The 26476-nt window shown below is 38.8% G+C and overlaps 1 protein-coding gene across 4 annotated transcripts; it reads left to right on the forward strand.

Moving 5' to 3' along the window:
* Positions 1-255: 255 nt before the first annotated feature.
* Positions 256-26227, forward strand: TRIM69 (tripartite motif containing 69). Of its 4 annotated transcripts, none has more exons than XM_054451930.1 (7): positions 256-483; positions 13373-13849; positions 14844-14939; positions 17098-17331; positions 18112-18134; positions 18220-18344; positions 25631-26227. In XM_054451930.1, exons 1-7 carry the CDS (start codon positions 478-480, stop codon positions 26170-26172), a joined length of 1503 nt encoding a protein of 500 aa, XP_054307905.1. In that variant the 5' UTR covers positions 256-477; the 3' UTR covers positions 26173-26227. The 4 variants fall into 4 exon arrangements, with proteins under 4 accessions (XP_054307905.1, XP_054307906.1, XP_054307907.1 ...); XM_054451931.1 differs by having other exon boundaries at positions 262-483; positions 17098-17280; XM_054451932.1 differs by lacking the exon at positions 17098-17331 and having other exon boundaries at positions 262-483.
* The last annotated feature ends 249 nt before the right edge of the window (positions 26228-26476 follow it).

The following is a 26476-nucleotide window of genomic DNA, read 5'->3' on the forward strand; positions in this document are numbered from 1 at the left end:
CACTCAGCTGGTGTCTTGATGGTGTGATGGGACCATGAACAGGGGTGAGGTGGTTATTTTTCATGAGTTAGGCTTAATACAGGCTGCTGCTGACATGTATTTCCTCTTTCATAGAGCATCCTTACTCCAGAAATGGGGAGCTATGAACCTTAAGATTAGACTACTAACTCGAATCTAAATGAGCTGCCCTTGTCTCCTACAAAAGAAAAGTTGGGCAGGTACGGTATTCTAATGAGGGTTTCTCTTTCTCTTAAGCAAATGATGATCAAAGTCAACTGACAAACTGTCACGGAATCTGCCAGACCTCACTCTGGCCTTGCCGCTTCTCTCCAGCTCCTGAACTTTTCTTCCTTTCGTCATGCTCTGAGCCCATTCCTTGAAAACTAAAAGGTCCCTGACTCCTGGTCTGCAGCCATCCTGGGCCTGCTGAGCTCTGATTCAAGTGCCTGCCTCTGCCCCTTGGTGGGCTGAAGCTTCATGGAGGCAAGTGACCCTTTTTTTTTACTTAGCAGGGCTTCTAGGAATAGTGTGGAAAACAGGATCATAGAAGAGGATATGGATTTGGGAGCACAAAAGGAAATTCATGAAGGGAAGTATTTAACTTGTGACAGCTGGTAGCTACTATACTCTCTCCAGGCCTTGGAATAACTGATAATTTAGACTAGAGAAGCTGGTAGGAAAGTAATGAAATCCACCAAAACATTTTGAGAAAAATTAAACTATATACTATACAAAATTTACTTTCATTATCAATGTAATCATTTTATTTGTTTTAGTTTTAAAAATTATTATGTATAACTTGGTTTGCTTACAATACCTTCACATTTGATTATTTTATATTTAAGGCAGAGTTGATACTCAGATAGTAAACATTTTTAATTGAATTCCTTCCTTTAAGACCTCTTCAGAGCTAAAATAAAGGAAGTTATGTTCTTCTGAACTTAGTGTTTTCCTGATTGTCAGAAAAAAGAAAATGCTATTTTCTACGTGAAAGCTTGAAAAACTCACTAAAATTCATCGACAAGAAACGTTGACACAGGGGCCCTTGAATCCTGAGTTATCATCCATTTCCACCAGTTTCCACTTCTTATAAAGTTTAATTTCATTATATTAATCATTAAGATCAGTTTCTAATTTCCTCTATCATAGGACCTTTAGGTTTGCTGTTACTCATCTCCGTTCTTAGCTATTGAAGCAAACAGGGCTATAAGCATTTTGTTTATAATTTCTAGGGGAAACATAAACATTATTGCCTATACCTACAATATTCTTATTACTTTAAGGTCAAGTCAGTGAAAATAGACACTTTTCCATAATAGTAAAAAAATTGTGTGATAGTGAGTTTCCCATTACTTCAGATGTTCAGGCAGAGGTTGGAAAGGAGTGAATTAAATGGCTTAAAATTTCTTTCAACTCTGGGAAACTCCAAGAAATCAGAAAGTTCAGAATCTTGCCTTCTTATGTGAAAATGGCATGACTTGTGAAGCAGGAGTGTGTCTTGCTCTTAGGTTTAAGCTGGCTGTGCTATATAGTTTGTCTCTGTGGATGAATTGTATTTTTCTGCTCTCAAAGTTAATTCTTCATAAAATCTGCCTATCAAAGTTTAAAAATTACTTTGAAGGAATAAAGGTTGAAAAGCAACAAATGAACTCTCCTTAGATATCTTAACCATGATTTCAAAAATTTACAACACAAAACTTCTCAGGAAAAAAAAAATCTCTGGTAAAAATTAAGGATTTCTTATGCAAGCTTCCATGGACTTCATAGCTCTTTGCCTTTTCTCTGCTCTTTGAGAATGTGCACAGTGAACTGAAGGAGGAAGAGACATACTTTCTTTCTTTCTTTCTTTTTTTTTTTTTTAAGACAGAGTCTCACTCTGTTGCCCAGGCTGGAGTGCAGTGGCACCATCTCAGCTCACTGCAACCTCCGCTTCCAGGATTCAAGTGATTCTCATGCCTCAGCCTCCCAAATAGCTGGGACTACAGGGGCGCACCACCACGCCTGGCTAATTTTTTTTTTTTTTTTTTTTTTTTTTAGTAGAGATGGGGGTCTCACCATGTTACCCAGGCTTGTCTCGAACTCCTGACCTCAGGTGATCCTCCTGCCTTGGCCTCCCAAAGTGAGGCTAAGATTACAGGCCTGGGCCATCGCGACCTGCTGATGTGCTTTCTTATAAAGTGATTCCTGCCAGCCAGGGCTTTATAAGGATGAATATCAATTCCTGACTCGAGTTTCTCTCTCTCTGCCTTAAGGTTAGACTTCTTCCCCTAAAAGGGGCTGGCAGTAGATGTGTTTCCTGAAAGATTTCCAGGTCCAGAAATTTTAGAATCTCCTTTGGTTTCCAATTCTATAGCTCCCTCTAGAGCAGTAGGAAGTTATTGCAGATATTTTGCCTCACAAATTTGATCCATTTAATAAATTCAATTCCACAAAACATATTGATGGGCTCTCTGCTGACTCAATGGTTAATAGGCTTTGGGGTCAAATAAAGAGTTCAAATCTGGGACCCACTACTTAATAATTGTGACTCTGGGAAGAAATTTTAAACAATCTAAGCTTCAGTTTTCCTAAAATATGTGGTAATAATACCTATTTCATAGGGTTGTTCTGAGATTAAATGAAATAATGTATGTAAATCCTCTTCCACAGTGAATGCTCAGTAAATATTAGCTAATATAATTAATCCCTTGTTTTACAGAAAAGGATATATTATTGAAAGTCAGGGGAATTGGCAAACCCTCAGCTAGCAAGATGAATTAACCATATAAAACCAATCAATCACATAATATCAACAATTAATAACATTAAATATATTTTCATATCATACAACTCACCCTTTTGAAGCTTACAATTCAGTGGTTTTTAGCATATTCACAAAGTTGTACAATTATCACCACTATCTAATTCCAGAACATTTTCATTATCCCCAAAAGAAATTCCATACCCATTATCAGTCACTTCCCATTCCTCTTTGCCCTGCCTTGGTAACCGCTATATAATTTAAATATACTTTAAAAACACATGGAATAAAATTCCTGAGTGACATTCACTAGGATTACAAACTGACGCTGGTATGTATTCCTTCTCCTAGATTACCTTCAAGTGGTCATATTCTTCTACAAGTTTTATCTTATTCAGAATATATCTCTTTTTAAAGCTTTTGAGACAGCTCTGACTGGCTTAAAATGCAGTCTTTTTTTGAACTTGTGTATTCCCTGATAGGCATATTTTTCTGGGTTTGGTCTTCTTTTTAATTTATAAAAATAGAGACAGGATCTCTCTACGTTGCCCAGGTTGGTCTGAAACTCCTGGCCTCAAGGAATCCTCCTGATTCAGCCTCCCAAAGTGGTAGGATTATAGGTATGAGCCACCATACCCTACCCTAGATTTGGTCTTCTAAGCACATATTGAGGGGGTGGAAAATAAACAGACATTTTTCTCTTCTCTTCCACAGAATTGCCCATTCAGCCTAGTACAAAGAATGGCCATCTTTTTACAAAGCTTTTGTTAGCCGGGTACGGTGGCTCACACCTGTAATCCCAGCACTTTGGGAGGCTGAGGCGGGTGGACCACCTGAGGTCGGGAGTTCAAGACCTGCCTGACCAACGTGGAGAAACCCCCGTCTCTACTAAAAATACAAAATTAACCGGGGTGGTGGCGTATGCCTGTAATCCCAGCTACTTGGGAGGCTGAGGCAGGAGAATCACTTGAATCCGGGAGACAGAGGTTGCAGTGAGCCAAGATTGTGCTATTGCACTCCAGCCTGGGCAACAACAGTGAAACTCCGTCTCAAAAAAAAAAAAAAAGCTTTTGTTATCTTTTGGTTAATGTAATCTTTAGTAAATTATTAATATGTAAAAGGAAGGTGAATTAAAAATTTTCATTGTACAATAAAACCATGGGAAATAAGACTAGAAATATGACTTTTCGACATGTTATAGAGAGTTCTAAATTCTGAGGCCCTTTTTAAAAAAATCTAAAAACCTTATTTTGGTAGGTTATGAAAAACACCAGAAGATTTTGGAGGCAGAGGAGGGTTGGCAATTATTATTAATAATTAGACTTTGCAACTGATTAGATGATAGGGAAGAAAGAATTGAATAAAATATCTAAAGATAACTCAGATTTCAAAACTGGGAGATTGATGGTACAATAAATACAAATAGGGAAGTCAAGAGATGGAACTGATTTAGGGAGAAATATGAGTTCCGTTTCAGTCAGGTTGATTCTCAAGGACCCCAGTTGTGGGCTCAGAGATTTGGGAGTTATCTTTATTACAGACTGTATATAAAGGTATGGGAATGAATGGCTCACTTGGTAAGAAGAAAGTGGTCAGAGGTGGAAGAACTAGGACACTATTGTATTACAAGGGCCAAAGGAAATGTTAAATAAGTCAAGGAAGACAGAGATTTACAGGTTATTAAAGAGTGTTTGGTAAACTCTACCTCAGCACCATGAGAAAAAATTTCAACAGAGTGCTATGGTAGAGGGTCCATTACAAGAGCAGAAATTCAGACAAGTTACCTTAAGTGAAGAGGTAACTTCACTTACTTTGAGGATAAACATTTGTTGAGCAAGGCATCCTGCTACGCACAGAAATCCAGGAAGAACCAAAGGATAGTGCTGTGGTTAACATAATACAGCCATTCTCCACATTTGTTTCTCTCTACAATTCTCATCTCTACCAACTAACTGACTCTCTCTACCCTGCATCTCTGCATTTCTTCTGACTTAAAATTCATCTCCTTTATTCTGTTTTCTCTTTCAAGTCCTAAGCTCTACCTCATGGCAGTCTTTAAGCTTTTGCTCTTACTTTCGACTTCTGGATTCTCCCTTTGTTTAAAGGTTCAAATTCTTGAGAAGTTCTGGTTTGCCGGATCATGTTTTTGTATTAGGTCATGTCTTGGATTGCTGGACAGCCTATGAAATAATTTTGAAGCCCATCTGTGGCCTAAGAGAGGGAGTGGAGGCCACCCGCTGTGTGTAGGCCTAACCTTTAGCATGTACTATGGGAATGACAACTACTGTGATTAAGGCATCTAGCAGGTATTAGGAATCAATCTTAGTTTAAAACTCAAGTGTGCAAAGAATAGCACATAGTATTTTCTATAACACTGCTAAACATTGGCTTTGCATTCCCATTCCTGTGGGCTGGAGGTAAATTTAATTTGTTATCTTTCAGGAAAGGCATCCACACTGATTAATGCTGAAAGTCCATTACCCAATCTAGTCAAATTCATATATTGAGGACATTTGAAATATTCTGTCCACTCCCAGCGTGCGTGCACGCACACACACAATCTTTCTTTAAGTATATAGAAATGTTAAAGTGTCAAAAACAATTTAAGTATTAGTTTTTAAATGGTGGATTAAAAACCAATTTTCTCCCTTCTCTTAGAAACTCATCCTTCTTTAAGTCAAAAACCACAAGGAGAATGAAAAATAAATAATTTGCAATGAAACTAGAGACATCAAATAGCTTGGACTACAATCTATGAGAAAGGACTGCCAAATATAGTGAAAGTCAAGCAGGAATGTGAGAAAGGATGCTTAGGGAAGCAGACCTTACATGAAGGGAGGTGGTACTTTTCCAAAGAAAGTACCCCATCCTGTTGGCCACGACCCACAAGCCCTAGTACAGAACAAACAGAACAGGCAAGCAGGCTTAAGCTGGAGTAACCCATTTGTTACACAGATTTGAGATATGGAAAAGGTGAAGTTGAACAAGGACAAATATGCCATAGTTTCAGAAAGCAGTCTGTTGCTGAGGTAGAATGGAGGAGAGAGACTCTGCATTGCAAACAACCCTGCAGTGTTGATCATGGGGAAAAAAGAATCCATGCAAACATTGTTTTATAAAGAAAATAGCCTCAAATATAACCCTGACTCCATCCTCATACAAGTCTCTTTTAAATAGCTGATTCAGGAAGAACTCACCTCATTCAAAGATGTTTAGAGAAATACAAAATAAATAGCATCTATAAAACAACAATGGGAGAAAATGTCCAAAGCAAAGCACAGAAAGTTATGGAGTTAGAAGATACGAAAAAGAAATTAATAGAAATAAAGACTGGAGTGAGAAGCGTCAACATCTGTGTGATAGGAGTTTCAGAAAAAGAGGCTACAGAGAATGGTTGAAAGGCAACATTCAAAGAGAAGATGGCCATATTAGGTCCAGACAGGGAAGACCCAGGTTTGGGGAGATCAGGCATCAGCAATGGGGAACACAGGCTATGTGAGAAACTGGAGCAAAGGGCTACAGACTCAATCAAAAGCATTTTGACAACAAAAGTGAGAATCTAGATATGGAATGAGGGCAATATAAATAGTTATTAATGAGAATGGAATTTGATCATGAGGCAAAGAATGTTTAGCCATGTTCCCCTGGCTAGAATAAATCTGAATATAAGGGAAACTAAGCCCATAAGGAGAGGTAAATATAAACTTCTAACTAGGAATGGGCAGGGTTAGGAATGAGGAACAGAGCAGTTCTGGATACTCCAATTATCAAGTGGACATATAGCAGATGGAAATCGCTCTGGCCTTCAGGATAGAGTTCTTTGAATTCCCTGATTCCACCAATGACTTGAGTGTCAGAGCAAGTTTGTACTCCTCTGAGCTCCAGTTTTCCTCTCAAGAACAGAAGAGTAACCTCTGGACAAACTCTCAGGGATTTTGCCTCAGAATATATCTTCTGTCTATATTTAAGTTTTTTATCCTTCAGAGGAAGATGATATGCAAGTTGAAAAATAGAAGCTAGGGACTTCTAGTTGCACTTTGTTCTGGTCCCATAAATGTAGTGGAGGTCCAGATGTGAGCAGCTCATGGGCAGAGCCTCTGTGTTATTCATTTCTATGACCCAGGAAGTATGGGCATAGAAACAAAGCTGCCATCACTGAATGTTTATTTACACCATTAGACCTTTAGGCACTGAGATTGAAGCCACTTCTGGTGGCCACTTCTGGTGGCTATTCATCAAATAGTAGCCCACCCTGGAAGGCATTATATAGCATTCTGCAAAGCAGGATATTATTCAGTATAAAAATTCTGGCTCTGGGCTGGGCGTGGTGGCTCATGCCTGTAATCCCAGCACTTTGGGAGGCCAAGGTGGGGGGATCACTTGAGGTCAGGAGTTCGAGACCAGCCTGGCCAACATGGTGAAACTCTGTCTCCACTGAAAATACAAAAAATTAGCCAGGCATGGTGACGCATGCCTGTAATCCCAGCTACTCGGGAGTCTGAGACAGAAGACTCACTTGAACCTGGGAGGCAGAGGTTGCAGTGAGCCAAGATCATGCCATTACACTCCAGCCTGGGCGACATAGTGAGACTTTGTCTCAAAAAAAAAAAAAAAAAAAAATTCTGGCTCTGGAGTCAAATGGCTTCAATTTAGTATTATTAATTTTTTGAGATAGGGTCTTACTTCATCGCCCAGGCTAGAGTGCAGTGGCATGATCTAGGCTCACTGCAGCCTTAACAGCCCAGGTTCAAGCGATTCTCCAGCCTCAGCCTCCCGAGTAGCTGGGATTACAGGCACGTGCCACCACACCCAGTTTTTTTTTTTTTTTTTTTTTTTCGGTAGAGACAGGGTTTCACCATGTTGCTCACGCTGGTCTCAAATTCCTGGGCTCAAGCGATCCACATGCGTTTGCCTCCCAAAGTGCTGGGATTACAGGCGTGAGCCATCGTGCTTGGCCTATAGCTTCCATTTTTTCAAAAATTGAGGTAAAATTCATACAACATAAAATTAATCTTCTAAAATGTACAATTCAGTGGCATTTAGTGCGTTCACAATGGTGTATAATAATCACCTCTATCTAGTTTCAAAACATTTTTGTTCTCCCAAAAGGAAACCCCATGCCCAGTCACTTCCAGTGATATGAGCAGTCACTCCCCATATCTCCTTCTCTCCAGCCCTGGCAACCAACAATCTGCTGTCTCTATAGACTTACCTATTCTGTATATTTCATATAAATGGAATCGTGTAATATGTGACCTTTTGTGTCTGGGTTTTTTCACTTAGCATAATGTTTTCGAGGTTCATCCATGTTGTAGCATGTATGAATACTTTATTCCCTTTTCTGACTGAATAATCTTCCATTGTATGAATATGGCACACTTTTCCATTCATTAATGTGCATTTGGATTGCTTCCACGTGTGCCTATTGTGAATAGTGCTGCTATTAACATTTATGTACAAGTTTTTGTTTGAATATCTGTTTTCAGTTCTTTTGGGTATATTCCTAGAAGTGGAATTGGTAGGTCTGTCTTATGGTAGTTTTTTGTTTAATTTTTTGAGGAACTGCCAAACTGATTTCCACAGTGGTTGCACCAATTTATGTTCTCAGTTAACAATGTACAAGAGTCCATTTCTCTGTATCACCAATACTTATTATTTTCCATTAAAAAATTATAGCAATACTAGTGAGTGTGAAGTGGTATTTCATTGTGGCTTCAATTTGAATTTTCCTAATGACTAGTAATACTAAGTATCTTTCCATGTGCTTTTTGGTCATTTGTTTATCTTCTTTGGATAATTGTCTATTCAAGTCCTTTGTCCATTTTAAAAATTGGGTTGTTTATTTTTTGCTATTGAGTTGTAAGAGTTCTTTATTCTGGATAATAGACCTTCTCTGGTATAGGATTTGCAAATATTTTCTTCCATTCTGTGAGTTGTCTTTTCACTCTTTTGCAAAAAGAAAACTAAAAATAGTTTGTTTTTTGTGATGTCTTTATCTGTCTTTAGGACCAAGATAAGCTAGCCTCACAGAATGAATTAGGAAGTGTTCCCTCCTATTTTTTTGGAAGAGTTTGAGAAGGATTGATATTAATTCTTTAAATAGTGGGCAGGATTACCAGTGAAACCATCTGGTCCTGGGCTTTTCTTTGTTGGGAGGATTTTGATTACTGATCTACTCTCTTTACTTTTGTAGGTCTGTTCAGATTTTCTGTTTCTTCTTGAGTCAGTTTTGGTAGTTGGTGTGTTTCTGGAAATTTTCCATCTCATCTGGGTTGTTCATTTGTTGGCATACAATTGTTCATAGTTTCTTATAATCCTTTTTATTTCTGTAAGATCTGTACTAATTTACCCACTTTCATTTCTGATTTTAGTAATTTAAATCTTCTCTCTTTTTTTCTTTATCAGTCTACTTAATGGTTTCTAAATTTTGTGGATTTTCCCTCCAAAGAATCGCATTTTTATTTCATTAATTTTTCTTTCTTTTTTTTTTTTTTTTTGAGATGGAGTCTCGCTCTGTTACCCAGGCTGGAGTGCAGTGGTGCGATCTTGGCTCACTGCAAGCTCTGCCTCCCGGGTTCACGCCATTCTCCTGCCTCAGCCTCCCAAGTAGCTGGGACTACAGGTGCCTGCCACCACACCCAGCTGATTTTTTGTATTTTTAGTAGATTGTTTTTCTATTCTCTATTTTGTTTCTTTTCTTTTGCCTTTTTTTTGAGACACAGCCTCACTCTGCTGCCCAGGCTATACAGTGCAGTGGCACAATCATGGCCCACTGCAGCCTGGACCTCCCGGGCTCACGGGATTCTCCCACCTCAGTCTCCCAAATAGCTGGAATTACAGGTGCATGCACCACACCTACCCTTTTTTTTTTTTTTTTTTTAAGATGGAGTCTCGCTCTGTCGCCTAGGCTGGAGTACAATGGCATGATCTCAGCTCACTGCAACCTCCCCCTCCCAGGTTCAAGCAATTCTCCTGCCTCAGCCTCCCGAGTAGCTGGGATTACAGGTGCTCGCTACCACGCCCAGCTAATTTTTGTATTTTTAGTAGAGATGGGGTTTCACCACATTGGCCAGGCTGGTCTTGAACTCCTGACCTCAGGTGATCTGCCCACCTTGGCCTCCCAAAATGCTAGGATTACAGGCATGAGCCACCATGCCTGGCCTTTTAAAAAAATTATTATTTATAATTTTTAGTAGAGATGACGTCTTACTGTGTTGCCCAGGCTGGTCTCAAACTCCTGGGTTCAAGTGATCCTTCTGCTTTGGCCTCCCAAAGTGCTGGGATTACAGGCATGAGCCACCATGCTCTGCCTCTATTCTTTACTCTTTCCTTCTGCTATCTTTGGTTTAGCTTGTACCTCTCTTTCTAGTTCTAGGGAAAATTTTGACTGTTGATTTGTGGTCTTTCTTTTTTGATGTAGGTGTTTATAGCTATAACTTTCCTTGTTAGCACTGTTTTCACTGTATCCCATAAGTTTTGGCATGCTGTGTTTTTTTGTTTGTTTGTTTGTTTTTGAGACAGGGTCTTGTTTTGTCACCCATGCTGGAGTGCGTAGTTGTGATCTTGACTCACTGCAACCTCCACTTCCTGGGTTCAGGTGATCCTCCTACCTCAGCCTCCCCAGTAGCTGGGACCATGGACATGTTCCATTATGCCCAGTTATTTTTTTTTTCTTTTTATATTTTTGGTAGAGACAGGGTTTCACTAGGTTGCCCAGGCTGGTCTCAAGCTCCTGAGCTCAAGTGATTGGCCTGCCTCAGCCTCCCGAAGTGCTGGGATTAGAGGTGTGAGCCACTGTGCACAGCCTGTATTTTTGTTTTTACTCATCTCAAAGTATTTTCTAATATTACTTATAATTTCTTCTTTGACCAATTAGTTAAGAGTGTTGTTTAATTTTCACATATTTATGAATTTTCCAGTTTTCCTTCTGTTATTGATTTCTAGTTTCACTCCATTGTAGTCAGAGATATTTTGTATGATTTTGTAGAACTATTTCTATCTTCAAATCTGTCTCTTTTTGCTTCATGTATTTTGAGACTCTGTTGTTGGGTGTGTATATGTTTATAATTGTTTTATCTTCTTGATGGACTGACCTTTATATCATATCCTTGATAATGTCCTTCTTTGTATTCTTGTAACAAGTTTAACAACTTTTATCTTAAAGTCTATTTTACCTGATATTAGTAGAGCTACTCCATCTTTTTTGGGTAACTATTTGTATGGATTATCTTTCCAACTTTTTACTTTCAACTTGTTTGTGTATTTGGTTCTAAGGTGAGTCTCCTGTAGATAGCCTATAGTTGGGTCATATTATTTTTATCCATTTTCCTAATCTCTGCCTTTTAATCAGAAGTTAATCTATTTCATCTAAAGTAATTACTGATAGAGCAAGACTTACCTATGCCATTTTGTTATTTATTTTCTATATGTGCTTTTTTGTTTCTAAATTTCTTCATTACTTCCCTTTTTTGTGATTGATTTTTTTCTAGCATAACATTTTGATTCTTCTCTTTTCTTTTTCTTTATATTGCTTAGTAGTTTTTTCTTTAGTATTTACCCAGGGGGTTATAATTAGTCAACTTTATAACGATCAAGGGTGAATTAATGCCAGCTTAGTTTTAATAGTACAAAGCAAAAAATTTTACCAAAAAAACTCTGCTCCTTTTCAGCTCTGTTTTCTCCTTTTTGTTGTTATTATCACCAATTATCTCTTTATACATTGCATATCCATTAACACACATAACTATTGTTTTGTGCATTGTCTTTTAAATTGAATAGGGGAAAAAGAGGAGTTAGAAACCAAAAACTGCAATATTGGACTTTATCTATGTAACTATTTTTTCACTGGTCTCTACTTCTTTATATGGCTTGGAGATACTTCCTAGTTTCCTTTCATTTCAACATGTAGGACTCCTTTTAGCATTTCTTCTAGAGCAGATCTACTAGCATTTTTTGTAGATTAAAACTACTAGACAACTCCTTCAGTTTTTGTTTATCTGGGAATGTCTTAATTCCTCTTTTCATGAATATATAATTCTTTATTTTTAAAAAATTTTAATTAAAAAAAAGTAGAAACAGGGTCTTGCCATGTTGTTCCTGGGCTCAAATGATCTGCCTACCTTGGCCTCCCAAAGTGCTGGGATTACAGGTGTGAGCTACTGTGCCTGGCTGGATATAGAACTCTTAGTTAACAGTTTTTTTCTTTCAGCAGTTCAGATATGTCATCTCTCTGCTTCTTGGCCTTCATATTTTCTGAAAAGAAATCAGCTAGTAATCTTACTGAGAATCCCTTGTATGTGAAGAGTCATTTCTCTCTTGCTGCTTTCAAGATTCCTTCCTTGTCATTGGACACTTCAATTATAATGCGTCTCATTGTGGATCTCTTTGAATTTATCCTGCATGGAGTTTGTTGAGCTTCTTGGATGTATAATTTCATCATATTTTGGAAGTTTTCAGCCATTAGTTTTTCAAATATATATATTTTTGAGACAGAGTTTCACTCTTGTTGCCCAAGCTGTAGTGCAGTGGCGTGATCTCAGCTTACTGCAACCTCCACCTCCCTGGTCAAGCAATTCTCCTGACTCAACCTTCCGAGTAGCAGGGATTACCAGTGCCCACCGCCATGACCGGCTAATTTTTTGTATTTTTAGTAGAGACAGGGTTTCACCATGTTGGCCAGGCTGGTCTCTAACTCCTGATCTCAGGTGGTCCACCTGCCTCGGCACCCAAAGTATTGGGATTACAGGCTTGAGCCACTGCGCCCGGCTGCTTCAAACATTCTTTCTGCATTTTCCTCCTTTCTTTCTGGAATTCTTATTATGTCTGTTTGATAGTGTCTTGTGGATTTCTTAGGCTCAGTTCATTGTTGGTCATTCTTTTTTTTTTTTTTTTTGAGACGGAGTTTCATTGTTGTTGTCCAGGCTAGAGTGCAATGGCGTGGTCTTGGCTCACTGCAACCTCTGCCTCCCGGGTTCAACTGATTCTCCTGCCTCAGCCTCCCAAGTAGCTAGGATTACAGGCGCCTGCCACCACACCCAGCTAATTTTTGTATTTTTAGTAGAGATGGGGTTTCACCTGTGTTAGCCAGGATGGTCTCAATCTCCTGACCTCGTGATCTGCCCGCCTTGGCCTCCCAAAGTGCTGGGATTACAGGCGAGAGCCATGAGCCTGGCCTGAAATGTGTTTTTTAAAAAGGAGTGAAGGGGACCCTGGATGGTTGATGATATAATACTACTGACTGAAGAATCTGATTGATTTTCCAATTCTTTGTATATAATTTCTAGAAAACAAAAATAAAATAAAGGTAATAACTAGTAGAGCAGAAGTTGAAAAATAAAACTTTCAACAGACACATGGGGAAAGTGGGTAAAGAGAGAGATGTACAATAAAGTACATTTCTTTGATTTAGTACTGTTTCTTCCTCTGCCTTGATTCTTTATTAAAGTTTAAATAGCATCATACGCTATAATTTCAGAAAACACTCAAGTTACTGGTTCACTTTCAAAGGAGAGATTATGTGCTTTTACTTTAGTTGTACCAATTTTCAGCTCCTTTAGGAATGGAGCCATCATCCTGGAGTGTTAAAATGGGCAACAAGAAAGATAAACTCATTTTAGCTGTTCTTTTCTAAAGGTATCCTCCAACCCCTCCTCCAACATCGATCCAGACAACTATGTTGAAATGAATGATTCAATCACCCACCTACCCTCTAAAGTGGTGATACAAGATATTACTATGGAGCTACACTGCCCACTGTGCAATGATTGGTTCCGAGACCCACTGATGCTAAGCTGTGGCCACAACTTCTGTCAAGCCTGTATCCAAGACTTTTGGAGGCTGCAAGCAAAGGAAACATTCTGTCCTGAGTGTAAGATGCTATGTCAGTATAGCAACTGTACATTCAACCTTGTACTGGACAAGTTGGTAGAGAAGATTAAGAAGTTACCCTTACTCAAGGGCCATCCACAGTGCCCAGAGCATGGAGAGAACCTGAAACTGTTCAGTAAACCAGATGGGAAACTGATCTGCTTTCAATGCAAGGATGCTCGGTTGTCTGTGGGGCAGTCTAAGGAGTTCCTGCAAATCTCTGATGCTGTCCGTTTCTTCATGGTGGGTGAGCCCTGGGCCTTGAACAATCCCTTAGAAAAACTAGGAAAAATATTTTATAGGGCTTCTTCTTTCTTCCAACCCCATCCCTTTATTCAAATGATGATTAGAAAGCCCAGATGGCTCAGAAAGTACAATGTATCTTGCAAAGTTCTTTTTCTAGAGTTGCTGCTTATAGGAAAGGAACAGTGGAGGAGTCCTGGCTTACTCCCTCAATCAAATCTGTACCTAAACTATGCCATGGTAGCACTCTGCTAAACACTGTGTAGAATATAGATAGATAAGATATTCTTGTTATAAAAAATTCAACATTTGGTTAAGTTTAAAATGAAGAAAACAACAGAAGCAATATAAGATAGCCTCCTGTTGAAAGTTAAATTTTGTCACATTTGTAATTCTTAAGGGTTTAGAATTTCTGAGCCTATTAGAGAAAGATGAAATAGGAGACATATAGTGAAAGAAAGGGAAAGGACTTGAACTGGGAAATCATTTGGATTTGGAAGGGCAGAAGGAAGAAACAAATGTTCCTAGTGAGAACAACACAAGTAAAATGATAGATGCTGAGAACAGTATATAACTAGAGTGGAAAATGTGTAGAGTTCTATTCCCTTCTTCAAACCCCTGTAGCTAACTACTAAGAGAGAAAAACTAAGTTTTAAGCTGTAATTTACTCCATGATTCTTTTTTTTTCTTTTTTTTGAGATGGGGTCTCACTATGTTGCCCAGGCTGGTCTCAAACTCCTGGGCCGAAGTGATCCTCCCATCTCAGTCTCCCAAAGTGCTGAGATTACAGATGTGAGCTGCCACACCCGGCCTTTATTTTTTCTTTTCTTTTTCACAATTCTTGAACGAGATAAGAACTATGATACAGGGGAAGGGGAAGATTTTTGCAGCAAGAGCTTGCTTTTTTCTTGCACACTGGGGCCTTGGGGAAGATGTCCTTTATGGTCCTTCATCTCCGGAGTTAGTCTGGGTTAATTCTATTTGGTATTCCCAGGAGGAGCTTGCCATCCAACAGGGTCAACTGGAGACAACTCTGAAGGAGCTTCAGTCCCTGAGGAACATGCAGAAGGAAGCTATTGCTGCTCACAAGGTGAGGAGCAAGAAAGAAGGGTTATGAGATAGAACTGGAACACACCCTCCATGTAACTTCAGCTATGGGTACAAAGGTGCCTAACATATATTATCAACACACTAAATGGTACCTAGGCTATAGAATTGGAAAACTGAGTCTGTAGGGTGGAAAGGAATATGGTGGTGGAGTAGGTTCCTAATAGCTGATCAACAGAGCAGATTAACCTTTCCCCTAATATGCTGATCTTTTTGATGGTTCAGTCACCAGGTGACTGTCGTGGGGTTGAAATGTGTCTGGTCTTTGGCTTTATCTATGGCAAAAAAAAAGGAACTTATCAGAAAAAAAATCAATCACTAAAGATTGCTATGTCCAAAGAAATACCTTTATTTCCTTTGAGTTTATAACCAGACACCTCTGGACTAGGTCTCTAAGGTCATAGGCTTTTCCCAGCTGATTTGATCTTTCTTAGCTTCCTCCAAACTAAATAAAGCTATTGTCTGCACTTTTAACTTCATAGGCACTCTAGGACAACATTAATAGCTAGAGATGTGGCAAACCAGTCCCTAGGTTGGGGTTGCTAAATTGGAAGTTCTGTTTCTTTATTCATTATTCTATGGAGAAGAGCTTTCTCAGGTATTTGGCATCTGGAAGAAAAAAATATGCAGACTCAGGGAAAGAAGAAGGATATAGGAAGTAATGATGTCTTCAGAAAATCTTGTTCCTGTTGTAAAAGTTCCTATTAGTGTGAGCATTCATTCATTCATTTAACAAATATTTATTGAGTGGGTCAGGCATAATACTAGATATTGGGGATGGGAGACAGCTGTTAATTAAATAATCCCACCAGTAATAATAAAATAACAACTGTGATAAGTACTATAAATGAAAGTATAGGGTATGATGATAGCATATAAATGGAGAACATAATCTAGACTGGGGGAGGGGTGTTCTCTGAAGAAGTCACTTATTAAAAATTGAGAATTGAAGGATAAGTAACTTATCCAAGTGAACTGGGTGAATGGGGATATGAAGGAGGTAGCCTGGAGAAGAATGTTCTAGGAATAGAAAAGAGTATATGGAAAAGTCCTGAGATGGAAAGTTAGCTGCTATGTTAAACAGAGAAAAGGCCAATAAAGCTGGAACATGCTAAGCAAGATGATATTGATGAGGTGGATATGGGCTCCCTGTAACCTCATACTCTTGGGCTCAAGAGATCTTCCCACCTCAGCCTCCTGAGTATCTGGGACTAGTTTGCCACACCTGGCTAATTATTTTATTTTTGGAGAGACTGGGTCTCACTATGTTGCCCAGTCTTGAACTCCTGTTCCAAGCAATCCTCCCAGCTTGTCCTCCATAAGTGTTGGAATTACAGGTATGAGCCACTGTGCCCAGCCAAGACTATCTTAAGGGTGTAATAATAATTATGGACCATGGGATCCAAGCTAGATAAGAGAGGACACGAAGGTAGAAGTTCCTGAATAGAAATGGAGGGATCGGTGAATAGGAGGTTTCAAGGAGATCCAATAATTGTTGCAATAGGAGTATCTGAGTGAGCCTGGTGCATAAAAAGTTATTTTGGAGATGATGCAATTGCTGGGGGTGATAAAATCCTAGGTGAGACTATAGGAATGAATCAATAAATGTGGAAATCACTAGAAATGAGGAAAATGAGGAACTGAGAAGCCAGGATGTCAAATAGTTTAACTGTGAGGATGTTGAGGTCACCCAAGGAAAAAGCTGCAAGTGTAACAGTGGCATTCCCCCAGTTCTGATTTCTAGGTAAGGACAGTTCTTCCAGCCTCTCAATACCCCCAGTCTAACAGTACCACTTGGCAGCTTTTGGATTACCAATCTAGGAGGGTATTATCTTTCATTCTAGAATGTTTGACTAACTCCACAGTCTTATTTAATATGGCATTGGTTACCACCTCAGTACTGCAATAGGAAACTAGAGGTCACTTTTGCCTATTTCATCCTGAACTATTAAATTAGTTGGAAAAGGAGTAAGTCTCCCAAAGGGCTCATTTTGGTATGATTGAATTTGATATTCAGTAGCCATTTGTATGCATTTTTCTGTGATGGTATTTACCAAGTATGTGAGTGTTGGTGGTGTGGGCCCCCATCCCCAAGCACTAGTCTCTGCAATAACCATGGTGATAATCATGGAGGTTTCCAGGAAAACAAGCTACATCTGCAGCAACATGTGTCCATGGAGTTTCTAAAGCTGCATCAGTTCCTGCACAGCAAAGAAAAGGACATTTTAACTGAACTCCGGGAAGAGGGGAAAGCCTTGAATGAGGAGATGGAGCTGAATCTGAGCCAGCTTCAGGAGAAATGTCTCTTAGCCAAGGATATGTTGGTGAGCATTCAGGCAAAGATGGAACAAGAGAACTCCTTCGACTTTCTCAAAGTGAGAATCCACACCGATATAATTATGGGTACCTTCCTACCTAGAGGGGGGAAGAGGTTTGGAAAGAATGCAGAAGTGGCTTTTCACATCCAGGGAAAACAAAACAAAACAAAACTGTTATAGTGCTTTTAAGGTTCTCTGGAAGAAAAGGAGGAGGCTGCTTCAGCTATATGCACAGCAGAAAGCTTTACTTTCATCCTCTTAGGAAATACGATTTTAAAATTCCATTAATAATAGTATATAGTAATGGTTTAATATTTTTCCATAAAGATCTTGATGCTTTATTTCTCAAAAATAAAAATGTTGCAGCCTGAGTTGTATCTTTGGCTCTCAGCAATCATAAGTTGACCTGTCTGAAAAGCTGTTTTCTAACCTTTGCTTTCTTAAGCTTCACCTCTAAAGAAGCATTGGTTACCATCTCAGCACTCAGAAGTTTAATTAGCTAGAGTAAGGAAAAGTGGCCTTGGGACCGGGATACCTAATGTGTTTTTCTTCTGAGACTATTTGAAAGTATAGGTAAAGATAGCTTAACCTTAAGTATTGTCTTATTGGCTTCTGTCTTGCTCCCTGTAGAAGGGAACTCTAGAAAGAGCAAAAGATCAGTTTAACCTGGGTTAGGATCAGGGATGAAGATTAGAAAAAGTGTATGAAGGATGAAAGAAGTTGGTAGAGATGAGTTGGGGACCATCTGCACAAATTCTGGCGGTGGCTGGTATCACCAAAGAAATTTTGAGAGTTGATGAACAGGCATCTGATGTCTCTCTTTCTCCTTTCTTGTAGGACATCACAACTCTCTTAGATAGGTAAGTGTTTCCCTATGGTACTATTAATATCATTCCTTGAGTCTCTGGAGGATGTCTAATGATAAATGATTTATGTCCCCTGCAGCTTGGAGCAAGGAATGAGGATGTTGGCAACCAGAGAGCTTATTTCCAGAAAGCTGAACCTGGGCCAGTACAAAGGTCCTATCCAGTACATGGTATGGAGGGAAATGCAGGACACTCTCTGCCCAGGTATCAGTGGATAGTAACTATTGGTTCTTGAGGCTCCTAATCTATGTTTAATCTGTGGGACCTCTTCTGTGGCCCTAATTAAGTTTTTACAGTCTGGGATAGGGAAGGGGTACAGTTTGGCCAAAAGGAGGCTAGTTGGTATGACTGAATTTCTTCTAGTGCCATGACCTAAGAATTTATGACTTTGTGCTGGTAAATAGATATGAGTTTGATATCAGGATTACTTCTTAGCGTATGATTTTGACTGATTTATGAAATGTGGCAACAGCCAAAATTTTATCTTGTTTTGCTAAATCAGCTATATGAATCCCAGGGACTTCTCTGAAGAAGGAGGTTTCTGAACATACTCTTTTTATGTACACTGGGTCTTTACAGTTTCTTTTGTGCTTGATGTTCATAGCATAGCACATTTTAGAAGATTGTTTAGATCTTCAGTGCTTCAGAAGAAAACCAATAATTTAAATAAACATACCTAAGAAGGACACTAAGTTTTTGTGTTCCTGTAGATACCAAAGGACTGAGCAAGACAAAATAACACACATGGCATTTCAAGAACATCAAATAAAGTTCTAAATAAAAATCTTTATAGAAATAAAATTCTAAATAGAGTTTTTATAGAATTCATAGACTCATCATTATTATTATTGTTTATGGTTATTGATTTAATGAGAAATCACAAATATATCCCTGATTTAATGAAAAAATCACAAATTTTTCCAGGTAATTGACATTGAAGAAAAATAAACTATACTGAGATATAGTTAACATAGAGTAAAATTATCCAATTTTAAGGGCATAATTTGATGAGTTCTGATGTGTATATATACACTTAGGTAAACCTCTCCATAATCAAAATATAGAAGATTTTTATCACTCCAAAAAGTTCCTACATGCCCCTTTGAAATCAATCTCTTCCTTTTACTCTCAGCCTCTAACATTCACTGACATGTTTTATTTCACTTTAAATGTGTCTTTTCTAAATTTTTGTCTAAGTGATAGCATACATTATGTAGTGTTTTGTGTCTGTTTTTTTTCACTTAGCGTAATTTTTTTTTTTTTTTTTGAGACAGAGTCTCGCTCTGTTGCCCAGGCTGGAGTGCAGTGGTGCCATCTCTGCTCACTGCAAGCTCTGCCTCCAGGGTTCATGCCATTCTCCTGCCTCAGCCTCCCGAGTAGCTGGGACTACAGGTGCCCGCCACCATGCCCGGCTAATTTTTTTGTATTTTCAGTAGAGACAGGGTTTCACCCTGTTAGCCAGGATGGTCTCGATCTCCTGACCTCGTGATCCGCCCGCCTCAGCCTCCCAAAGTGCTGGGATTACAGGTGTGAGCCACTGCGCCCGGCCGCATAATGCTTTTTGAGCACTTATGTTGTTCCATGTATCAATAATCATGATTATTTATTCAGTTTACTTATTCACTTCCCAGATGATGGACCTGGGGTAGTCCATGGTAGTTTTATCCATCCTGCAATTAATGAAAATCCCAGTTTCTCCATATCCTTTTCAAAACTTGATATTGTCAATCTTTTTAACTTAAACCATTTTATTCAATGTATAGTAGTATCTTATTGTGGTTTTAATTTGCATATCTCTTGTTTTGGTGGGAGGGTGGGACAGAGTCTCACTCTGATGCCCAGGCTAGAGTACAGTGGTGCATCTCAGCTCACTGCAACCTCTGCCTCTGAGGCTCAAGTGATTCTTGTGCCTCAGACTTCCCAGTAGCTGGAATTACAGGCGTGCACTGCCATGCCTAGCTAATTTTTGTATTTTTAGTAGAGACAAGGTTTTGCCATGTTGGCCAGGCTGATCTTGAACTCCTGGCCTCAAGTGATCCATCCACCTCAGCCTCCTAAAGTGTTGAAATTACAGGCATGAGCCGTGGTGCCCAGCTGCATATCCCTAATGAGCAATCCTGTTGAGAATCCTTTCACGTGCTTCCTTGCCATTCATATATTTTTTTGGTTGTGTTCAATCTTTTGTCTATATTTTTGTTAAATTGTTGTATAATTAAGTTGCAAAGGATACAAATCCTTTATCAGATATATGTTTCTTAAATATTTTCTCTCACTCCATGGCTTGCCTTTTCAATTTATTTTTATTTATTTTTTTTGAGATGGAGTCTCGCTCTGTCACCCAGGCTGGAGTGTGGTGCGATCTCGGCTCACTGCAAGCTCTACCTCCTGGGTTCACGCCATTCTCCTGCCTCAGCCTCCCAAATAGCTAGGACTACAGGTGCCCGCCACCACACCCGGCTAATTTTTTTGCATTTTTAGTAGAGATGGGGTTTCACCATGTTAGCCAGGATGGTCTTGATCTCCTGACCTCATGATCTGCCCACCTCAGCCTCCCAAAGAACCAGGATTACAGGCGTGAGCCACCGCACCCAGCCCTCTTTGGCTAATTTTAGGACTTGCTTTTTGTCACTTGCTTCCATTAATTTGATTATACGGGGTCTTGGTGTGATTTTCTTTGTATTTATTCTGCTTGTACTTCATTGAGCTTCTTGGATCTAAGGGTTTATAATTTTCATCAAATTTGGAATAATATCAGCTGGTATTTCTTCAAATACTTTTTTACCAACCCCTTTTCTCCTCTCCTTCTTGGAGTCTAATTTTACATATTTTAGACAACTTGATATTGTCAAGTTGTCTCATGTCATCGATATTCAGTATTTTTTTAGCCTTTTTTCGCCTCATACTTTATTTTAAATGGTTTCTATCGTTATTCAAGTTCTCATCTTTTCTTCTGCACGGTCTAACCTGTTAATATTGTTCAAGATATTTTCATTTTATATACATTTCATTTCATTTCTAGAAGTTTCATTTGGGTCTTTTTATATCTTTCTTATATCTTCTCACCATGTTCATGCCTTCCTCTACATTCTTGAAAAAATGGAAGACATTTATCCGTTTTAATGTCCTTGTCTGCTAATTCTATCATCATTGTCATTTCTGGGCCTGATTTTATTGTTTGATTGTTCTCCTGAGAGTCATATTTTCCTGCTGCTTTGTCTGGCTAGTAATCTTTTTCTTTTTAATGGGCTTTATTTTTTAGGACACTTTTAGATTTTTTAATTTTACAGAAAAACTGAGAAGATAGTATAGAGTTTTTTATATGCCCCATCCTCAGTTTTCTCTATTATTAACATCTTAAACATTTTTAACAACTAATGAACCAAAATTGATACATTATTAACTGAAATCCATAGTTCCTTTAGATTTTCTTAGTTTTTACCTAATGTCATTTTTCTGTTTTAGGTTTCCATCTAAGATGCCACATTACACTAAGTTGTCATTTTCTTTAGGTGCCCCTTGGCTGTGACAGTTTCTCAGACTTGCCTTATTTTTTATGACTTAAGACAGTTTTGAGGAGTACTGGTCATATATTTTGTAAGGATGCTGCATTATTGCAATTTGTTTGATGTTTTCCTCATAAAATTTGGGTTATTAATTGGGAGAGGAAGACAGTAGCATTAAAGTGCCATTGTCATCACATCACATTAAGTGTTCATACTGTCAACATGATTTATGACTACTGATGTTGACTTTAATCACCTGGCTGAGGAAGTGTCTGTCAGGTTTCTCCACTGTACTCTTTTTCCCTCCTTCTATACTTGTATACTTTGGAAGGCAGTCACTGTGCACAGCCCACGCTTAAGGAGGGGATAGTTATGCTCCCTCTCCCTGAGGGTAGCGTATTAATGTAAATTATTTGAAATTTTGCTACCCTGGAGATTTATCTCTTCTGGTTAGTAATTTTTTACTGGATGACAAATATGATGAATTTCATATTGTTTGTACTGATGAATTCATATTGGTGAATTTTATATTTGCTGGATTTTGTTGTAGTTCTTTCAGTTCTATTGAATTTAACTCTGGCATGCAGTTAACATGGTATGACATCATTTTGTTCCTTTTGAGGCTTAAATAAAGCCTAGTTAGAGTGGCTCAAGAGCAGCCTTTAATCTAGAGCTAACTTAGCCCATTTTCTAAAGTAATATACCCTTCTGATTACCCTACCTGGTGTTGACATATTGACAGTTTTCCATTCTGGTTGGCAAGATTGAAAATTATTCCCAGCCTTGTGTGAGCTCCAGAAATTGTTCAGTCTACTGATTTCTGGAGGTTCTTTCTCTGGCCTTGACGAGTTTCACTGCATGCATGTGCAGATTAGTACTCAGCCACAGCCTTGAGAGAATCCCTTTGTAGATGTTCATAAGTTTCTGTGATGTTCCCTCCTCTGTGTTACTCTGCTCAGCAAATTGTAGCTGGCTTGGTATGACAGAGTTTTTCTTCCTGTATACTTTGCTCTGTAAAGCCAAACTTCACTTCTAGCAATCTTTTAAAGTGCAAACTGATTTTTAAATTTTTGGTATAATTTTACGTCAAGAAAACCAAATGAGATTTATTTAATATATGACTATTTATTAATAATGTATTATTTATCCATATACTCTCCCTCTATACAGAGTGGGAAATTGTTTTTCTATGGTAACTGTGGTCAGACCTTTGTAAAATATATTCCATACTTTTTATTTCTAAGTCTTTGCTTATTTTGTAGATCCATATATTCTCCTTTTCTGCCAGCCTTATAAATTAGGCTGTTGCTTTAGAGCAGAAGCTGGCACTTTTCTGTAAAGGTTTGAAGAGTAAATATTTTAGGCCTTGCAGGTGTATGGTCTTCGTTGCAGCTACTTAACTCTGCTCTTGTAGTGAAAAAGAAGCTACAGACAACATAAATGTGCTCCAATAAAACTTTACCTACAAAGTAGGCAGTAGGCCAGATTTGACCTGTTGGTTGTATTTTGCCTACTCTAGCTTAGGGAATTTTTCAATTTAAAATATTTGCATGAACAAATGCCCAAATAATGTGGAGTGAACTATATGGGGAAAAGCATTCTAGGACAAGGGAAGAAACTATAAGGACCCTGAAGTAGGAATGATCTTCATTACGTTCAAGGAACTGCCAAAAGGCAAGGATGGATGAATCAAAGTAAATGAGGGAGAGTGTGGTAGGAGATGAAGTAGAGAGGTCGGTAAATCATTTTTTTCCTCTGTAAGGACTCTGGATTTTATCTCAGATGTGATGGTAAACATAAGAGTATGCTGAGCAGGGAAATGGCTTTATCTCATTCATGGTATGTGTAGAATAGGGTGCAGATGGACAAGTCAGGAAACAGAAGAGTAAAAAGCTATTGCAGTAGTTCCAGGCCAGTGATATTTCTGGAAGTAGTCAGAAGTGTTTGGGCACAAGATATATTTTGAAGGTGGAGCTGACAGAACTTTTCGTTATATGAATATGGCATGAGAAGGAAAGAGAGGACAAAAAGCTGACTCATAGGAATCTTCAGAGCCAATGCAGGCTAAACTAGCTAGAGATTTGTCAGAGGCTTAGCAAAGAGAGCAGACTGGGATTCCAAAACGTTGCTAAAAAGTCTTTATGGTACTTCCAAAGAAAACACATCAGAAAGATTAACAACCCAAAGTGAAGGGGGATATGTAAGGGGATAGAGATTTAGCCTATATGGAAAAATTCAAGATTCTTAATTCTTCAAATCCTCTTGTTGGAAAGAGAAGTCCCTGGGATAATGGAAAAGACTCTGGCTTTTCTGAGAAGATAGAGTTAGACTAGAGTTCGTGACTAGCCTGGGCAATATGGTGAAATCCTGTCTCTACTAAAATTACAAAAAATATCAGCTGAGCTTGGTGGTGCATGCCTGTAATCCTAGCTACTCGGGAGGCTGAAGCAGGAGAATTGCTTGAACCCAGGAGGCAGAGGTTGCAGTGAGCCGAGGTTGTGCCACTGCACTCCAGCCTGGGGGACAGAGCAAGACTCTAACTCAATAAAAAAGAAAAAGAGAGAGAGAGAGAGAGAAACCAGATTGATTTTGCTTCCAGGAATAAATAAATCCAATAACAACAAATGCATGCATATATGTATCTGTGTCCATGGTGTGAACACACATAGCTATTATGTCTCCTTTATCAAATTTCATGTCAAGGTCCAATGATCTCACATCTGGAATTTGTGTCATCCTCTTGCTGGTCAGCTTTCAACCTCTCTTCATTTAGTTTAGATATTCTTTTTTATACTGCTGCCCTTTGAATTGTCTAAACCAATGCTTGTAAAATTATCTGTGATGAAGGGCCAATTAAAAAAATCTCAATCTGTCATGGACTGATATTTTGTAGAATACAATATAAATTACTTGAAAAAGTAAAATTATAAAAAGCAAAGATTATAAAGTACAAGCCCAATTTTGTAATTATTAGATTCAACTGACATAAAATTACTGTCAATTTGCTATGAAAGTTTCTAAAAGTTTACTCTTAATTTCTATACTATCTTTGTCCCAGACTGTTAACCACATGGTATGTGGACCACATTATGAGCAGCAATGATATAAACCACTCTAGATCTCAAAAATCTCATTATCTGTTAAACCAAAATAAACCTCTCACTATTGTCCTCTAAACTCTGTACCAATTAGTTCAGTCTTGCCTGTGTCTAACAGGCAAGCTCTTGTGTTCTCTTCCACGCAGGGGACTGTTTTTAATCCATTTCTTTCTTTCCATTTATTCAAAACATCCTAAATATATCTCTCATATATAACTGAATACTTACCTTCCTCAGAAAGCTTTCCTAGAACATCCTTACCTAATTTTTACCCCTTTGGCATTTGTATTTTCTTCTATTTATTAGTATAGGTTTATATTATTTGTATTGTTTCCTTTAGTAGAGCATAAATTACTGCCGAGTAAACCCTGATTTTTACCCTAAATATAAAAATGTCTAGAATATAGTAACATGGATACCCAAACAATAAAAAGCACGTAAGTGGCCAGGCGCGGTGGCTCATGCCTGTAATCTCAGCACTTTGGGAGGCCTAGGCAGGTGGGTTGCTTGGGGCCAGGAGTTTGAGGCCAGTCTGGCCAACATGGCAAAACCCTGTCTCTACTAAAAAATTACAAAGATTAGCCAGGAGTGGTGGCGCACACCTGTAATCCCAGCTACTTGGGGGGCTGAGGCATGAGAATTGCTTGAACCCAGGAAGCGGAGGTTGCAGTGAGCCGAGATCGCACCACTGCACTCCAGCCTGGGCAACAGTGTCTGCCTCAAAAAAAAAAAAAAAAAAAAAAGCATATAAGTAATTGCTTGCCTGTCTAAGAGTCTATGTGTATGGGGAGATAAAGTACTATTGAATATGAAATACTATCTTTTACTGTGGGAATTTGTGTTTACCCCCTTTTCTCCCATGCTCTGCTTTCTTTTATTTTCTTACTAGGCCTATCTCCACTAACTCTGGACCCTAAAACAGCTCACCCAAATCTGGTGCTCTCCAAAAGCCAAACGAGCGTCTGGCATGGTGACATTAAGAAGGTAATGCCTGATGATCCAGAGAGGTTTGACTCAAGTGTGGCTGTGCTGGGCTCAAGAGGCTTCACCTCTGGAAAGTGGTACTGGGAAGTAGAAGTAGCAAAGAAGACAAAATGGACAGTTGGAGTTGTCAGAGAATCCATCATTCGGAAGGGCAGCTGTCCTCTAACTCCTGAGCAAGGATTCTGGCTTTTAAGACTAAGGAACCAAACTGATCTAAAGGCTCTGGATTTGCCTTCTTGCAGTCTGGCACTGACTAACAACCTCGACAAGGTGGGCATATACCTGGATTATGAAGGAGGGCAGGTGTCCTTCTACAATGCTAAAACCATGACTCACATTTACACCTTCAGTAATACTTTCATGGAGAAACTTTATCCCTACTTCTGCCCCTGCCTTAATGATGGTGGAGAGAATAAAGAACCATTGCACATCTTACATCCACAGTAATGAGCCATACTATTATACAAATTCAGAGTGTGATTAAAGAGGTATTGAAATATTTTACCAGTCTCCTGGATTCTCCTTTCAGTTCATGGGGAACTATGGAATAATGAAAAGAGGATGCACAAATCAAATTCCATTCTTTCAGTATCCTAAATGGATTTCACTGGAGGCTTTCAAGATATTCTTCTCTGGGGTCTTTTATGACACAGGAGCCACTCTCATGAGAGTGATCATCATGCTACTGTTACTGGAGCAAACTGCAACTTTTTTGCAACGAGTTTGTGATGTTTGGGAACCCTTTTCAAAT

Source organism: Pongo pygmaeus, chromosome 16 (genome assembly GCF_028885625.2).
Source record: "Pongo pygmaeus isolate AG05252 chromosome 16, NHGRI_mPonPyg2-v2.0_pri, whole genome shotgun sequence".
NCBI classification, from domain to species: Eukaryota; Metazoa; Chordata; class Mammalia; order Primates; family Hominidae; genus Pongo; species Pongo pygmaeus.

Coding starts and splice junctions, on each gene's coding strand:
- TRIM69 (XM_054451930.1), top strand. Junction 17,332..18,111: donor ACTCCTTCGACTTTCTCAAA/GTGAGAATCCAC, acceptor CCTTTCTTGTAG/GACATCACAACTCTCTTAGA. Junction 18,135..18,219: donor ATCACAACTCTCTTAGATAG/GTAAGTGTTTCC, acceptor TGTCCCCTGCAG/CTTGGAGCAAGGAATGAGGA.